Source organism: Heloderma suspectum, chromosome 6 (assembly GCF_057233095.1).
Source record: "Heloderma suspectum isolate Gila_16-S chromosome 6, 16-S_ref, whole genome shotgun sequence".
Lineage (NCBI taxonomy): Eukaryota > Metazoa > Chordata > Lepidosauria > Squamata > Helodermatidae > Heloderma > Heloderma suspectum.
The window spans coordinates 51,172,536-51,190,482 of NC_139463.1; the positions used below are offsets into that span (position 1 = coordinate 51,172,536).

The following is a 17,947-nucleotide window of genomic DNA, read 5'->3' on the forward strand; positions in this document are numbered from 1 at the left end:
AAAGGTGCTTATGGGATTTTCTGCCTCAGGTGCCAAAAGAATTTGAGTGGCTGTGACTTGGGGGTGGGGGCCATTTGCTGCTCTGCCTCAGGCAGCCACATATCTTGGGCCAGCCCTGGGAATGTCTTGCTTAACGGCTGGCCTCATTTATTCCTCACTTCTCCTCTGGGCCTTACCCTGCTTCTGCTGGCAGTGTTAAATGTGCTTCTGCGGACTGGAGCACCGTGAGAGGGTAGGCTCTGATTCACCACAGGGCAAGAAGGCCTTTGGGATCGTTTCTGCCTGGGCTGGGTGACTCTCTGCTACAGCATGGCTCGCCTTGGAAGCTCTGTGCCTTGGGGCATGCGGACTCTGACCACCCAAAGGCTCGGCTTGGTCCTTCAGTGAACATCCACTAAAGCAGAACTTTTTGTCTAGGAGCCCTTGATGCCCGCCTGTAAGTGGCTACACTTGAATACATGCCTTGCTCTCTCGTACACCCCCACACCCCACTCTTCTCCAAGAACAAAGGAGACTCTTATAAATTGAAGGTAGGGAGGAGCACCCCACTTGGTAGGTACTGCTAGCAGTGAAGCACCTAGTGGGGAGGGCCTGTGAAGAGGGGCCAAGACAAAAAGCGGAATGGTGATAAATCGATGGGGCTTATGGGCATTTTGCAATGGGGCCAGATGGAGAGCAGAGGGGACTTGAGGATCTCTACACATGCTCTAAGGATACTTGGAGTACAAGATATGAAGCTTAAGGGCGACGTGTTGGACACATGGCATGGGTTGAATTCCATGTAAGTAGCTGCTGAGCCCCCAATCTGCACCATCCACACTGCATCCACAAGCCCCCTTCTCTCTCCCCATTCTGCACCTCCGCAGACAGCAATTGTGGAAGTTGGCAAGGAAGGCTGTGCGGGTCACATGCTAGGAACCAGACGATTAATTCCTTGAAAAGAACTGGTTCCCTTCCTGTATTGTCTGAAACCCTGAATACAGGACACAGGACATTGGCAACCCCAGGGCTTTCTCTTGAGCACCCAGGAGCTGGTGCTGTGAACTGTCCTAGTCCTGTAGCCTGCTGTCAGCCCTGAATGATGGCTGGTAGTAAGAGGCCTGTGAGCATCTCTTCCCCTTACCACTGAGTAGTTCTAGAAAAAAGGCCAGAAAGGAGTGTGGCTTGAGCCCCGTTACCACTCTAGAAGTTAGTCCCAACTGTTCCCTAGGGTCCAGCTCACTGTCATTTGAGCTGGTTCCAGTCAGAGCCTTGGTCCTGTCTGGCTGCGAGGCTGGGATACAAGAACTCCATCCTGGATGTGGATATTTTTCACTCCCATCTGGTCAATGTTTCCAGCATCCTTTCCTGCAACCACAACTGGTTTGTCCTGAAGAAAGTGGGGCAGAATCGAGCCAAATGCCTTTAGCTTTCAGACAAGGGGCCCTTTCATGAGCAGCTGGTGAACCGGCTTTGCCATGACTGGTTGGCTGCTCCAGTCACTTGGGATGCAACTGGCTGCCTCCCCTCATGCTGTGGGAGCAAAGAAGCTGGCGCAACATGCTCGGAGAGGGCGGCTCGTGGGCCAGCACAGGTTTGGCACAGGTGAGCTCTGGGGCTTTCTGGGCCTATGTTGCATGGTTCCATGGGGTTCCAGCTGTGCTGCTTTAGCATCAAAGTCACTCTATATTATTATTATTATTCCTGCACTGAGGAGGGGGTTGGACTCAATGGTCTTATAGGCCCCTTCCAGCCCTACTATTCTGTGATTCTATGATGATGATGATGATTTATTACATTTCTAATCTACCCAATAACTAATTTTCTCTGGGTGGATTACAAACAGTTAAACTAAAATGCCATAGAAAGTTAAAAATATAAATTATAGTACAAGTATTGAAAATAATAAAATACAATATACTGCAAAACAATAACCAGCACTAGAACCAATAAAAAAGCCATAATAACCTAGAACTAGGTCCCCCAAATACCTTGGAGAAAAGAAAGGTCTTTGCCTGGTGCCAAAAAAGATAACCACGTAGGCACCAGGCGAACATCTTTGGGGAGTTTATTCCAGAAGTGGAGTGCCACCACTGAGAAGGCCCTCTCTTTTGTAGGCACCTGCCTAGCTTCCTTTGGCAGGAGCACCTGAAGGAGGGCCTCTGAAGAAGACATAAGTGTCTGAGCACGTACATGTGGGAGGAGATGTGCCTTTAGATACTCTGGTCCCACGCCGTTTAAAGGTCAACACTTTGAATTGGACTCGGAAATGGACTGGAAGCCAGTGCAGCTGACAAAGCACTGGCATCACATGATCATATTGGCCAGTCCCAGTTAGTAACCTAGCAGCTTTATTTTGAACTAATTAAAGTTTCTGAACCACCTTCAAAGATAGTGCCATGTATAAAGCATTACAGTAATCCAATGAGGTTACCAGAGCATGGATAACTGTCGCCAGGCTATCATTGTTTAGACAGGGTCGCAGCTGGTATATCAACCTAAGCTGATAAAAGTCACTGAGGACAGAAGTGACAGGGTGCCCACCCCCAAGTTGAATGCCTGATCTTTCAGGGGAGTACAACCCCCTCCAGGGCAGGTTGAACACCACTCAGCTAGGCAGATGAACCACCTGTTAACAGTACCTCCATCTTGTTTGAACTGAGCTTGTTTGTTGGCCGTCATCCAGTCCATTACCCTGCTCATGCACCAATTCAGGACATCTACTGCCTCACCTGGGTTTGATGAGAAAGACAGGTGGAGCTGGGTGTCATAAGCATATTGATGGCACCTCAGCCCACACCTCCAGATAACCTTCCCCAGCGGTTTCATGTAGCATGGAGGATGACACAGCCCTGTGGGACCCCATGATGTAATTGCTATGGAACAGGGCGATAATCCTCCAGCACCACCTGGAAGTGACAATCCAAACAGGACCACTGTAAAACAGTGCCCCAAACTCCCAACCTAGACAGCCACTCCAGAAGGGTACCATGGTCAAGGGTATTGAAAACTGCTGAGAGGTCCAGGAGAACCAACAGGGTCACACTCCCCATCTCAATCTCTCTCTTTCTGCAAAGGTCATATCACAGGGCTACCAAGGCAATTTCTGTTCCAAAAACCAGGCCTAAAACTGGATTGAAATGGAACTAGAAAATCAGTGTCATCCAAGAATGCCTGGAGCTGATCAGCAACCACAAGCTCAAACACCTTGCCCAAGAAGGGAATGTTCGCAACCGGCCTATAATTGTTCTCCACTTCTGGGTCCAGGTTAGGTTTCTTCAGGAGCAGCTTGATTACTGCCTCTTCTAAGGAAGTTGGTACATCCCTCTCTGTCAAGGAGGAATTTACATCCTTCCAGACCCAACCGACCATCCCTTCCTTATTAGATGTAACAAGCCAAGATGGACAAGGGTCAAGCATACAAGTGGTTGGTTGAACTTGTCCAAGCACCTTGTCTGCAGCCTCAATGCTTCAACAACTGGAACTCATACAGCTGGACCAGAAGGTGCTCTGGACATCTCCGTTAATGGAATTGCACAAATAGAGGAGTCTAAATCCTGCCGAATATGAGCAATTTTATCTTCAAAGTGTTGTTTAAATCTATCACAGCAAGCTGTTGAGGATGTAACCAATTCCCTCTCAGGGTCATAGAATCATAGAATAGTAGGGCTGAAAGGGGCCTACAAGGCCATCGAGTCCAACCCCCCGCTCAATGCAGGAATCCAAGTCAGAGCATCCCTGACAGATGGCTGTCCAGCCTCGTCTTGAACGCCTCCAGTGTAGACCTCCCTAGGTCATGGGTTCCATTGTCGTATTGCTCTAACAGTCAGGAAGTTTTCCCTGATGTTCAGCCGGAATCTGGCTTCCTGTCACTTGAGCCCATGATTCTGTGTCTTGCACTCTGGGATGATGGAGAAGAGAGCCTGGACTTCCTCTCTGTGACAACCTTGCAAGTACTTGTAGAGCTCTCTCATATCTCCCCTCAGTCTTCTCTTCTCTAGGCTAAACATGCCCAGTTCTTTCAGTCTCTCCTCATAGGACTTTGTTTCCAGTCCCCTGATCATCTTTGTTGCCCTCCTCTGAACCCTCTCCAGTTTATCTGCACCTTTCTTAAAGTGTGGTACCCAGAACTGGGTCAGATTGTAATAATCCCTTCACCACCCAAAACAGCTCTGCTGTGACTATAACTTAAGATATCTGTTTTCCCTTCTACCTATTCTATTGTTTTCAACTTTATAAACAATAATGTTCCAAGTGGGTGGACTTTGCATGAATGAGGACCAAGACAGCCTAGTTGTGATATATCTGATTATAGTCTGGAACTTAAAAACTGATTTCTTTCTGGTGTTGGGCCAAAGAAAGAAAATGCATAAATCAATGGGGGAAGTGGAAGCATAGAGGGTGGCAGAGAGACATGGAGCTTTCCAAAGTATGCAAGACAAGATGCCCCTGGGGAATGACAAGCCTTAAATGTCAGGTTTGCTGAATACCCATGGGGCTTTTATTCATTTATTTACAACATTTATATACTGCTCCACATCTAGACAGACTCTAGAACAATAAAAGATACAAAATAAAAGCATAAAACACCACGTTAGACACTAAAAAAAGCTTTTTTTTCCTTTTTTTTAAAGGAACAAAATTCCAATAAAACTGTCAAGTCTTCTTGAAATACAGATGCTTTCAGGGGGCACCGGAAAGAGCACAACGTTGGTGCCTGCCTGACCTCTAGAGGCAGGGAATTCCATAGAAAGGGGGCTACCACACTGAAGGCTGTTCTCTGGATGGACTCCAATCGGGCCATAGGTCCATGTGGAACCACCAGGCGCGTGCCCTCAGATGACCTCAGTGACCGGGCAGGTTGGTAAGGGAGAAGGTACTCTCTCAGGTATCCTGGTCTCCAGTTGTTTGTACACTAGTACCAAAACCTTAAACCTGGCCCGGTAGCAAATAGGCAGCCAGTGCAGTTCCCTCAGCAAAGGAGTTGCATACTGAAAAGGGGAAGCTCCAAACAACAGCCGAGCTGCTGTGTTCTTTCCCATGGCCCTGCTGCATGTGGCTTTGATGGCAAATCCTGCCTTGCAAGGGGAAAAGTGGTTATGTGAATCTACCCAAAGGACGGAGATGCTTGTTCAAAATCATCAGATTAAAGGGCAATGGAAATTTTAAAAGGCAGGCGTTTCTTTTCAGTGTAGGCTTCATCCATTTGGGTATGTTGGAACACAAAATACTCCCCATGTAGCAAAAACAAACTCACAGGAAAACAGGCCATCTGTCTGTAGCATGGGCTCCATCGCAAGGGGGCAGGGGATGGAAGAATAAGGTCAATTCGGTCTTGTCGCCTCACAAGTGTCTCATGGCCTTCCATGCACTAACCACATTTCCTGTCATTCCTAAGCCACAATGACTTGGCAGCCCACAACCCAGTCCCTGAAGTGAGGAAAACAGGATCTTGCTCCCACTGTCTGGTCTGGTGGTAAGCTGATCCTGGTGCTATTCAGCACCCACCACTTGCTGTAGTATTCCTTGCTCTTAAGATTTTGCCCCAGCACTCATTCTGAGCTCAGCAGCTACTGAGGGTGCAGGCTGAATAAATGCTCCCATGTCCATCCACACAACCCCCACTCTAGGACCTGCTTTAGGGATGAGTATTATGCCATTATATATATCTAGGTTGTGTATGCCCCTATTCAAATAGCATGTGGCATTCTGAACCTCAAATAACGTGGAGAACGTGGGGAAGCAGTAGGCTGATACAGATGAAACTGGCACTTGCAGAATCCACATTAAATTGGTCCATTTAGTGCATTCTACATATTGCCAAGCAAGCGCCTTCATGTGCCAAACTCAGCTGTTTTGTACATTATTGGAAAGCCACTTAGAAGAGTCTCTGTGGTGGGATGCCATTAGGTGGTCCCTGCTTCAGAGCAATGGCCTGCGGCGATTATCTGTAAAGGTCTTTGCTCAAGGGTAGTGGTGGAAGTGTGGCTGAAGGGCATGTGAGGCCTTGCCTTGAAGCTCACTTCAAGCTGCAAATGCTAAGACTGCGGGCATACTGAGAGCTTGGCTAAAGTATCAGTAGGTTAGCACACATCCACAGAAAAGTTATCCAGAACCCAAAGAAAGATGTTCTATTTTTAAAGGAACTTCACAAAAGCAGAAACAAGTGGTAGCAACTTCACTTATTTTAGTTATTCGCAAATATTTTTATTTTACCCTCCGGAGGCAGCGTATGGGATAAAAGCAACAATACAATTCATTAAAACAGCAATTACAAATAAAACCAGCAGCCCCAAACTACAAGGAAGAACAAGGCAGTCTTCAAAGCTTTCCTGAAAGCCTGCAAAGGAGAGGCCCGACAAACCTGACAGAAGCTCATTCCAGAGGTGTGGTGCCAGTACTGAAAAGGCCCTCTCCCTTCCCCTCACCGGCCTGACGAGAGATGGGCCTTGGCGTCTGGCAGCGGAGAAAGCGGCCCTTCGAGGAGCTGGGCCCGAGCCATCGCCAGCTTGAAGGCAACAACCAGCAGTGGAAGCTGGCGTCAGGAACACCCGGGCAGCGACTCACACGAGCGGGCCGCCCAGCCCCCGCCAGCACCGGCTGGGGGAGGCCCATTCTGCGTGGGCCTGCGGCTGGGGGGCGCTCGGGCCCCGGCCTAACCTTTCCCTGCCCCCATTTTCCTAAACACATAATTCACAGCAGTTCCCACTCTCGTCACTGAAAGGCCTGCAACCCAGACGGGCGGCCTGGGGGTGCCCGCTCCACGCTGGCTCCGGGCCTGACTGCGCCCCCGCCGGGGTCGCCGGGCCGCCTTCCGAGGCACCCCACCGCCGGCGCCGCGCGCGGAGAGCCCGGCCAGGCCCCCCTCGCCGGGCGGGGACACCGGTCGGGCCGCGGGCAAGGGGCGCCGGAGGTGAGCTGCCTCGGAAGGCGGCTCGGTGACCACAGCGGCGAGAAGGGGGCGCGCCCGCCCGCTCTCGGGGGCGCGCCTGCAGGTGCGCGCGGGAGTGAGTCGGCCGCCCCGCCCCGCGAGAAGCGCGGCAGCCGGTCACGTGGGGGGCAGCTATAAGAAGGGCTGCGCGCGCTCGCCGCCAGCGCGAGGCAGAGCGGCGGTGGCAGCAACCGCGCACGCCGGGCGTGGACGGACGGACAGCGGCTGTGGGCTTGGCCAGAGGAGGGGCTCGCCCGCCCGCGCCGGAGGGAGCCGCCGGGCCCAGTCGGTGAGTGGGCGGGCCCTGCCCTGCCCTGCCCTGCCCTGCCCTGCGCGCCGCGGGGCCGCTTCCCCGGCCGGGCGCGGCCGCGGCCGCTGCGCCTGGGCGGGAGAGCGGCGCCTGCGAGGCCGCCTCCACGCCGCGCCGGCGCCGCCTCAGAACGGCCGGGCCTCGCGCCGGCGCCGCCTCCGGGCTGCCCAGCCGCGGGCCTTGGTGGGCCCCGCCGGCCGGGGGCGGCGGGCGGCAGCGGCGGAGAGGCCGGGCGCGCCGTGGGGAGGCGCGCGGCCGGGCCCTCCTCCGCGGGGCGCAGGTTGCGGGCAGCGCGAGGGAGGCGGCCCTTCCGGGAGAGGCCGCGTTGTCCGGGCCGGCGCGGGCAGCCCAGCCGCGCTGCCCGAGCGGCGGCGCGGCCTGCGAGGCCCTCGGCGCCCGGCGGGCGGGCGGGCAGCCGGCCGCGCGGAGAGCCCCGCGGCCGGCCTGGCCCGGAGGCGCCAACGGCGCTGCTTCCTGCCGAGGGCCTCCGCGCAAAAGTGCTGCCGCTCGCGGCAGGAGGCGAAAAGGGCCGGCGGGCGGCAGAGCCATGGGAGACCGGCGCGGGGCAGGAGGACGGCGGAGGGGCCGTTCGGGGGAGGTGGAAAGGAGGGAGACCAGCGCCAGGACGCGCTCGCAGCGGGATCCCTCCCACGCGGCGACCGGCCGTGCCCGCGTGGTAGCCATTTTGTGGTTGTGCTCCTGGTATTATTGGGAGAGCAGATGCCCATATGGGGCCCAGAAGGCGGGCAACGGACCTGTGGCGGACCAGGTCGGGCATTCTCACTGAGGAGGACTACGGTGGCTGCACGGTCGAAGACGAATCTGAATAGGGTAGAAAGTGTCTCTCCGTGTGTTGTAGCTGAGTTTTTGTTCATTATTTTCAGGATGAAGGGCCAGGGTCTGCCCCTGTGTTCAGCACAATGGAGGTTGGGTCAGCTCTTCTAATTCTAGCAAGCCAAAGGAACTTGAGCAAAGAGACTGCCATACGTGTTGTATAGCAATAAATTTTTGCCTCTAAACGCATTAGTCGACAGTATTTAATTTTTGTAACGCTATTTATTATAGTATTTTCATACCTCATTTTTGTTTACATATCGGAGTAACAAATTGTTAATTTGCAACCACCAAAATTAGTATCATGGCTTCAACAACAGCTGTGGTGGATCTTATAACAAGCACAGTAGGCGACCAGGCTTCTGGCCCCTTGGTGGCTTTCCTTTGGATGCTGATACTGGGTTTCATCATTGCCTTCATCCTGGCGTTCTCTGTGGGTGCAAATGATGTAGCAAATTCGTTTGGCACTGCAGTGGGCTCTGGAGTAGTGACCCTCCGGCAAGCTTGTATCCTGGCATCTATCTTTGAGACGGTGGGCTCTGTTCTCCTTGGAGCCAAAGTGAGTGAGACGATTCGGAAAGGGCTGATTGATGTTGAAATGTACAACTCTACGCAAGAGCTACTCATGGCAGGCTCTATCAGTGCCATGTTTGGTGAGTAAAATGCTGGCTTCCTGTTGGCGCCACTTAAAAACAAAACGTTTGGGAGTGGCTGATATTGGTAATGTTAAACAGTACGGCTAGCTAGCTTTCCTGGGATTGTTGCTGTCAAGTCAGATCTCATTGAGTCAAAACTTCAAGCAGTGTAATAATGGCATGATGTTCACATAACACCTTCACCTTTCCTGTTTAGGTTCGGCTGTATGGCAACTAGCAGCTTCTTTTTTGAAGCTTCCTATATCTGGTACACATTGCATTGTTGGGGCAACAATTGGCTTCTCGCTGGTTGCCAAAGGACAAGAAGGAGTCAAGTGGTCAGAGCTGCTTAAAGTTGGTAAGCGAGAGTCTTACTGCCATTTTTTAAAATTGAAACGTATACTTAATAAACTTAGACCTTGCTTTTTGTTTGGAATTGTAACTTGGCAATAGGGAATGAATGCAGTGCAGCAGCAGCAAAGGCTAAATATTTGCTTTTTCCTTCCTAGTTTTGTCTTGGTTCATCTCTCCTCTTCTTTCTGGCATCATGTCTGCTGTCCTGTTCTTCATTGTTCGTATGTTCATTCTTTCCAAGGTATGTATTCCTCCTAATAAACATGAATGTGGGAGGTAGGACTTCCAAACATGCTGCTAACGTATCTCAACTAATTTTAGACAGTTGAGAACATTGGGGTTCTAATAATGGATTGCGAGTTGTACTATACAGAAGGTAGACTGCAGACATATTACACTTTATTCATGTTGCTCTAGGCTGATATACAGGCAGTAGCCAAGCCTCAGCAAGTTTTTCTTTATAGAATATTTTGTTTGTAGGGGAGGGGCTGTGGCTCACTAGTAGAGCCCCTGCTTGGCATGCAGAAGGTCCCAGCTTCAATCTCCAGTATCTCCTAGTAGGGCTAAGAAAGAATCCTGCCCAAATCCCTGGAAAGCTGCTGCCAGTCAGTGTCAACAGTACTGGGCTGGATGTACCAATGGTCTGACTCGGTATAAGGCAGCTTCCTATCTACTGAACTTCCTTCAGGTTTTTTTTAAAAAGTAGGCTGTATATGTTTTGATCAGAATAACTGCTGCATAAACCAGTTTTGAACATCACCATCAAAAAAGGGAACTTGCAGCAGAGAAAGGGGTATTTATGTGCCTGGAGCCCTCTGCTGGTGAGCGGTTTTTCATGCTTATGCATTCATAAGACCTGAAAGTTCATGGCTGAAAAGGTCTATATCCCAAAGTGGTATGTAGTGAGCTGTCCCTGGTATGTGAAGGTTGGCCTGAGTATCCATTGTATTGATGCAGATTGTACTTAAGCAAGGCAGCTATTTGGGGGGAGGGGGTGGAAATTTTTCATCCACAGCAAGTTCAGAAAATGTTATTGCTATAAAAAGACCTTGATCTGATTTATTGTGTTCGTTTTTATGTTTAGTAAACAAAATGTAAAAGTATGTCATGTTTATGCAGCACATAAAATTAACTATTTTTTCTGCAGTAGCCAAAGAATTTTGATTAGGGGGGAAAAGCCTAAGGAAGTGCACTTAGAGGGTATCCCATGGGCTACTGGATATTATCAGATCTCCTTCTCTGATGGCGGTGGGAGAAGTCCACCCTTAGAGGAGGAGACCTGGCCTCTGATCCCCCTCCCACCACCTGTGAAAAGTTCTGCATCGCTTGCCTTCCTGAAGCTGGGAGAGATAAAAGGTGGTCAGGGGTGTGGGTGGATCATTTTGGATCTAAAGTCCTCCCAGTTGTCAACTGCACCCCAAACACAAGGGGGAAATCTGCACCAGCCTTGGAGCTGGGGTAAATATTTTCCCTCCCATGGAGGAAATTTCCTATGGGAGGGAAATGCTTCAAAAAGAAGGAAAAACCAGAAAATGGAAGTTAAAAACCCTACCACTCCCCCCTTATGCCTGCCCTGCCCACATGCCCAGGAGGTCATTGGGCACCTTGGAGGCTCTGAAGTTGGAGCTCTCAGAGGTCAAGGTTTAGATTGCCCTAACTGTAGGATTTAAACACTATATTCACTTAGTAATTATTGTGATTGTAAGACATGACAAGTCAGTAGTATACCTTTCCCTTATATTCTTAAGATTGAGAAGTGGAGACAATGAGATACAGCTCATCAGGAAAGCTAATTATAACGTTCCTGATTAGTTGTTAACATACATACATGTTTCTTAGTAATAGTTACCCAAGAAAGGTAGTTACAACTTCAGTGTTAGATTTGGCTAGCATATCCATTCCAGTTTCCCAATTTGACCTTGTATTGTGGCAAATAATTGTTAATGTGTTTTATGAAATACATTTTTGAAATTATTTTGTGGAAAAATGGGCTGAAAACATTGTTTTTTGCAGGCAGATCCTGTTCCAAATGGGTTACGTGCCTTGCCCATCTTCTATGCCTGCACAATTGGGATCAACCTATTCTCCATCATGTATAGTGGTGCTCCTTGTAAGTACATGTTAAAGTAATGAGCTTTAATTTTTATAATCCTTTATTAACTTCTCAATCAAACACAGAATTTTACCCCTTTTGCTTTACAGGACTGAATTCTCCTAGAAGGCAACTGGCCTGGGCCAGTTAAAGAAGGCTGCAGGCTAGCATACGCTGAGCTCAACCCTAGATAGTTACCCCACCCAAGAGGCCAACTCACACTGTAAATGACTAGAGACCTTTCTCCTTAGTCCTCACAGGAACTGCAGATTCTGACAACGTAGCTGCTGCTGCTATGCTACAGTCTCGCCCCCCCACCCCTTTAACTACCTGCAGATACTGATCTGCGTTCTCCCTTTCCCACTTTGAAACCCATTGCTGAAACACAGGATATTAGCTGCTAATGCTGCTGTTGAGCCTGAGCCTGTTCCATGTTCTCCTGATCGTATTCAGGCCAGTGAAATGACAGGCGGCTTTGTGGTGGACTTCTCACTCTGGCCTCCGAACCTTTACTTTTGATCCCAAAGAATATCCCCTTTGTTACCCAGAAGAGCTGGCAGCAAGTGCTTGGAAGAGGAATTTCACGTGTCTCTGTTGGAATTTTCTGGGATTATCTTGATTGAAATGTTAAACTGACTGTTGGCAAGGGGTGGGAGAAAGAAGCTGGTTCATTCCTCACATTTCTACAAACTAAATTGCTTTAAAAGTCTCTGTGAGAGGCATGGCAGTCATCCTTGGTGACTATTTGGTCCTGGGAGTGGCAAGATGTAGGCAGTTGCACTCCGAACATGAAGTTATACATCAAACAACTGAGCTTCTCCAGCTGGATCTTTCTTAGAACAGATAGTTAGAATGAGTTTTTTAAAAGGATAGTACTGCTAGGTGCCCATGGTTGAAAAACCTTTCACCTGTTTGTATTGAGGTCTCTGTAAAGCAAGTGCAGCAGAGTAAGGGGAGAGTAGCAATAAGCCAGTTGCAGTCAGACTTGCAATGTCCAAGGAAAGCTGCAAGTCTGACATTGCAGAAGGCCATGGCTAAGACCTGGGAACCCCAATGATGTGAGTGTGGCCTGTTCTAGGCTTTACGATAACAGTAATCTCAGGAAGGCCTTGAAAGCATATGGGACTCCTGCCTTGGGGTTTTCAAGATGCATTGTTTTATTTCCTAGTGCTGGGCTTTGACAAACTTCCCGTCTGGGGCATCGTCCTCATTTCGGCGGGGAGTGCTGTTGTCTGTGCTCTCATCGTCTGGTTCTTTGTCTGTCCAAGAATGAAGAAGAAAATTGAGCGTAAGTAGTTCCAACTCAATTTAGAATTGTGCATACATGTCATACAGCATGGCTGTCTTTAAGTGTTGCACTTAAAAGTGTTGACTGACTGGCGGCTTCTGAGTGCATTAGTTCTTAGTTGAATAAATTAAACGTAAAGTCAGATTACATATGAAGTTAAGTGCGTCTTGACAAAAAGCACTAGTTGGCATATATCGGTGCCTAGGGCCTTCATACAGTTGAAAGCAAAGAGCCTTTTGCTGTGTACTCACAGCACAGGCTTAGCTGCCCTGTGTAATCTCAAGTAGTCAAACGCAGCACCCATGCATCAGGGGGAGGGGAATCTCCCTGTATGACGTGTCACAACTGCCATATAAAGGGTGCTGTTAGCCCCGGAGTGGTAGGCATCCCTTGTGTCTGCAGTGTAGAAGTCCTTCAAGCTTGTACATCTGTGCAGTTTGCTATTCTGCCCCCAGGTCTGGCACGCAGTTTCTAAGGTGTTCAAAATGAATCTACCTCTGTACTCTGCCCCATCTCTTGGCTGTAGCCTTTTTGGCTATATTTCTGGGTGTTGGGTTGGGAGCGCAAAATGTTGGCTATGTCATGAACCACCATCCTTAACTACTCAGTACCTAGTGCAGGGATGGGGAACCTTTTTGGTCTGGGGCCTGGATGATGCTGGGGTAGGGCCATGCCTCCTCCCCATACATCACGCAGTGTCCATGTTACCTTTCCCTGTGCCTCTCTGCCCTAAGAAAGGGACTCTGCAGGTTCCTGGAGGAGCAGCACAAAGTGCTGGCTGAGCCATGTGTGCTGTCCGAAGGGAATTGGTTCCTCCAGGCACTAGTGCTGGGAATCCGCTCCTCCAAGACCTAGTGTCTGAGTCTTGTAACTTGGGTCATGCATTGTTCATTCCTGAAGTCAAGCAGTATATAGAACTCAGTACAAAGGGCTGCTTTACAGAGAAAAGATAGGGTCTTGCTTATCTCCATAGGCACATAGTTTTCATGTATCCTGTGGTAGGGGTGAGGGAGCTGTTTACGTTATGCAGGTTGCATGTCACTTGCAGTTCTCTGCTTCTTGGTTGTCACTCTGGATGCTGCCTTTGGAGTGTGCTGGTGTGCCAAATGCTTTTTCAGTTGATGGCCTGTTATAACTTCCTATTTTCTGCAGAAGAGATCAAATCCAGTCCTTCTGAGAGCCCCTTAATGAAGAAAAAGAGCAGCCTGAAAGAACAGGATGAAATTAAGACAACCTTGGATAACAGAATTGGTGATGACGATGACAGAACCCCTATGGCTGAAGTGTCTTCTGTGCCTCACAGAGCAGCAGTTGAGGAAAGGATGGTCTCCTTCAATTTGGGAGAGTTGGAGGAGATTCCTGAGCGTGAGAGGCTTCCCAGGGTCGAGATGAAGGAAACGAGTATTGATAGTGGTGAGTTGATTGCAATGGGGGGGGGTGGCTCTAGCAAGTTCTAGCATGACATGAAGCAGTGTCCTGCTGCTGTAAAGGCCTCGCTCATACTTCTGCGTTCGCTTGCGCAGGGGCTGAGCTGTCTTCATTAAAACTGTCTTTGCTCCTGCAGGAGCCATGCAGCTGCCCAATGGGAATCTTGTTCAGTTCAACCATGCAGTCAGCAATCAGATGGGCTCCAGTGGGCATTACCACACTGTGCACAAGGATTCTGGCCTCTATAAGGAACTTCTTCATAAGCTTCACCTGGCCAAAGTGGGTGACTGCATGGGAGACTCTGGAGACAAGCCTCTGCGGCGTAACAATAGCTACACCTCCTACACCATGGCCATCTGCGGCATGCCTCTGGATTCATTCCGTGTGAAGGAGACGGAGCCAAAGGGGGGGGATGAGATGGAGAAACTGGCGTGGCCAGGGGCTGATCCCAAGAAGAGGATCCGAATGGACAGCTATACCAGCTATTGCAATGCTGTAGCAGATGCCCACCCTGCTGATGTGGACTTAAGGAAGGCTGAGATGGGTGTTGGCAACAGGAAGGACAGCAGCAGTTCTCTGGAGGAGTGGCATGACCAGGACAAACCAGAAGTGTCCCTCCTGTTCCAGTTCCTGCAGATCCTGACAGCCTGTTTTGGATCCTTTGCTCATGGAGGAAATGATGTGAGGTCAGTTGCTAGGCTTTCTCGGGCTGTTGTCAGGATCTAAATCCTGATGTGTTTAGCTTAAAGTTGTTTCATGTAGCAGAGCCTGTCTGATGTGAGGCCATTGGCAGAATTATTCCCACCCAATTTACTGATACAGGAAAGGTCCAAAGAAAGGTCTCCAGGCTTTTGGAAGAAGACATGTTTTATTTTTCTCTGTCATTCCTGTGTCACTTGACTGTGTATTCCCTCTCTGCAGCAATGCTATTGGTCCTCTGGTCGCCCTGTACTTGGTCTACCAAACGGGTGATGTGTCTTCAAAGGCTGCAACTCCAATTTGGCTACTGCTGTATGGTGGTGTTGGGATCTGCACAGGCCTGTGGATCTGGGGGAGGAGAGTCATTCAGACCATGGGGAAGGATCTGACTCCCATCACACCATCTAGGTAAGAAGGTAGAGAGTGCTTCTCTGTACAGGAGAGCATGTGATAGGCTGGGAAATAAGCTGTGTTACCTAGGAACTGGGCTGGAATTGGTTTGGCTAGTCCCAGGGCCTGATTGGCTGAAAAGCTCTGAATTGCTCTGCTTGCTTTTGGGATGTTTGAAAGTTTCTCCACAGGAGTTTTGCAGAAAATAGCTTGAAAGGGTTAAGTGTTGCGTGTTTTATGTACCCAAAGGTATACGCTTTAGAGCAGGGGTGGGTGGGAGCCAGTTTCCCCCACCACGGACCTCACTCCCACTGCTGCTGCAGCAGAAACAAACAGAAAAAGCGTCCTTGTGAGCCTCCATAGCTGTTCCTCCGTTGGGGTGGGGGTGGGGGAACAATAGAGGCAGTGGGTGAGGAGGGTGCATGTTGTCTGTCCCTGCTTTAGAGCATTCCTGGCAGATGCTTACCTTGTGAAATAAGAGATATCCAAAGCTGTCTCAGCCATTTCACCCTGATAGTTCTCTTTTTCAGTGGATGCTCTTTAACATTTAGGCTGCAGCCTTTTAACCCTTTGTCATCTGGCTTTTCCTTTCTGACAACCCTATGTTGCTTGCTGCTGTGTTACTATGTTGCTTGCTGCTTTCTCCAGTGTGTGCATGCCCAGTTTCTTCAGCTTTACACTATGGTCTGTCTTCTAGACCCTACAGAAAGCATTGTAGCTTTCAGCCTTTGAGTGTAGACAGCTGACTGCTGCAGATGGTCATGTTAAGTGATCTGGAATGTGTAGGTGACCAGGGGAGCGGTGAGCATTTGTTTTGTACAGCGCTGCTACGCCTTCCACTAGTTCCTGGCTCCATTAAGGTGTTTTGCCCTTTGATGTTGACCGAGCGTTCACAGTTTTGGGCTGACCTTGGTAGCCAAGCCAAAAATTGCAGTTGCCAGGACCCTCCCTTTTCACTGGTTCCGGAGGCATGTTTGGAGCCAGAAAGAGTGATATGAGTTCGCCTGTTTGGCCCTACAATACTGAAGCACTCTGAGCAGCTTGGCGATGACAGCCCAGTCTGCACACACACTGTGGAGCTGCAGAAAGGATGGGGGTGATCGTACACCTGTGGGGTTGATGATTCCTGACCCATTCTTGATACCCAAGCTTTCCTCCTTTCCTTGCCTCCCTGGCCATGGTGAGTCCTGCTGCAATGTGAATTGCGTACAAAGACTTAACTTGTTGCCATCCCAGTTTTAGGGGGGTGTTTGTCATTTCCTTTGTCATGAAAGGAACTTGACCCTTCTCCCCCCTCCCCGCCCCTGTGCTGCTCCAGGCTTTCAGTTAGTCCTTGCATCTCCACAAACTAGAGAATGCAGAGCCTCATATATATAGAGGAATGCAGCCTGGAGCAGTGTTACAGTGTAGTATTAAAGGTACCTAAGAACAACTTCTTCTTGTCCACAGTGGCTTCAGCATTGAACTGGCATCTGCTTTGACTGTGGTCATTGCTTCAAATGTTGGCTTGCCTATCAGCACAACTCACTGTAAAGTAAGTGGGAAAGTTTATCTGTGCAAAACCAGTGTGCGTGTACTTGGCAGGGATGTACCAAGTGTGGCTCTCCTGTTTTTGCCACACTCATGCTTTGGCCTGCAAGGCAGCTCATCTTTGTGCCTTGTCCTTCCTGCAGGGAGCTCGAGAGCAATGTCCATAGCCTTCTAGCTATGCTGAGAGAAAGCAGTTTTCCCAAGGCCATCTCTGGGCACAGGGATTTGGGTTGAGCAGGGATTGATGCTTGATCTTGCTAATCTGCCCAACTCTCTACCTACCAGACCACGTTGGCTCTCACCTCTGGGCCCTGACATAAGCTTTGAAATAATTAACCTTGCCCTTGAGCATGCTGGATTTTAATGTGATGCGGATAGTTTAGGTTCGTGTGTTTATGCTTCATAATTCTGTGAACCTGATGAATCCTGGACCCCTCTGAAAAAAATGTGAAGGGCTTTGATGTCCTGGTGTCTGCTGTTGGATGTATTTTCCTGTCAAGAGGACTTGTGCAGACCCAAAAAAGGGTCCAGCTGGTAAATGTGTGTGATGTCGGCTTCTGTGCAAATGGTATTTCAACTGCCAGGTAGCTAAGTCCTCTGCTTTGCCCCTTGCTGCAGGTGGGATCGGTGGTCTCTGTGGGCTGGCTGCGCTCCAAGAAAGCTGTGGACTGGCGCCTGTTCCGCAACATCTTCATGGCCTGGTTTGTCACGGTCCCCATTTCTGGCCTCATCAGTGCTGCCATCATGGCACTGCTCAAGTACCCCATCCTAGGAGCGTGAAGCAGATGTGCTGAAAACCCCTTGGCTTTGCTGCACAAGCGCCTGTATGCATATCCTTGCCAAATGGCTGAAACAGTGTTAGAGTGACTCCAGCAAGTGCAAGAGGAGGCAGGGTATCTTCTTTGTGCTGTACCTGCTTTTGTGCATAATCTCTTTTCTTGGAACTAGAGGAGTCCCACTTCTCCCAGGCTGTGAATTATTGTGTCTACATTTCTATACTGTTTTTGTATTGAGCTTTAACTTCATAATTAATGTTGTCAAGACGTATCATTTGTGTTCTCTGAGCTGAAACTCGAACCTGGCAAGCACAAGGAGGAGGGAGTAACCTAGCAGAAATGTGTGAAGAGCCACTTTTATAAATAAAATCTTTCTAAATAAAAAAGCAGGCTGGGGTAATTTCTTGGTGGGCAATGCCAGTTGGGATCGTGCTGCAGTGACTCTACTATTCTGTGGCACAGTGCATAAATTCAGCACCATACAAATAAAACACATTTTACTCAATGTAGACAATTTTAAAATCATAGAATGAAATGCATAAAACTTCTCAGCTCAATCAAAGGAAACATTTGATATCAGGTAGAAAAAAAGTTACTCATCCATAGCTTATTCATTTGAATAACACAGTTCAAATTGCCAAACACAATTGTCTTCAGTAGCAGTGGTTGGTTGGCTGTTCCAGAGTAGATGGAAGAGCCAC

At 49.3% G+C, this 17,947-nt stretch overlaps 1 protein-coding gene across 2 annotated transcripts; it reads left to right on the top strand.

The window, feature by feature from the left end:
• The first annotated feature begins 7,072 nt into the window (after positions 1 to 7,072).
• Positions 7,073 to 17,632, top strand: SLC20A1 (solute carrier family 20 member 1). Of its 2 annotated transcripts, XM_084804305.1 has the most exons (11): positions 7,073 to 7,199; positions 8,105 to 8,707; positions 8,907 to 9,047; positions 9,199 to 9,284; positions 11,057 to 11,153; positions 12,304 to 12,423; positions 13,576 to 13,836; positions 13,988 to 14,537; positions 14,773 to 14,958; positions 16,390 to 16,474; positions 17,089 to 17,632. In XM_084804305.1, the coding sequence occupies exons 2-11, from the start codon at positions 8,359 to 8,361 to the stop codon at positions 17,248 to 17,250; spliced, it is 2,037 nt and encodes a 678-aa protein (XP_084660431.1). In that variant the 5' UTR covers positions 7,073 to 7,199; positions 8,105 to 8,358; the 3' UTR covers positions 17,251 to 17,632. The 2 variants fall into 2 exon arrangements, with proteins under 2 accessions (XP_084660431.1, XP_084660432.1); XM_084804306.1 differs by lacking the exon at positions 16,390 to 16,474.
• Positions 17,633 to 17,947: the final 315 nt, after the last annotated feature.

What these genes read in the sequence shown, in the direction of transcription:
- SLC20A1 (XM_084804305.1), top strand. Translation starts at nt 8,359, where the DNA reads ATGGCTTCAACAACAGCTGTGGTGGATCTTATAACAAGCACAGTAGGC. An exon ending in AATGAAGAAGAAAATTGAGC is followed by an intron (nt 12,424 to 13,575) that starts GTAAGTAGTTCC and finishes TATTTTCTGCAG; the next exon opens with AAGAGATCAAATCCAGTCCT. An exon ending in ACTCCCATCACACCATCTAG is followed by an intron (nt 14,959 to 16,389) that starts GTAAGAAGGTAG and finishes TCTTGTCCACAG; the next exon opens with TGGCTTCAGCATTGAACTGG.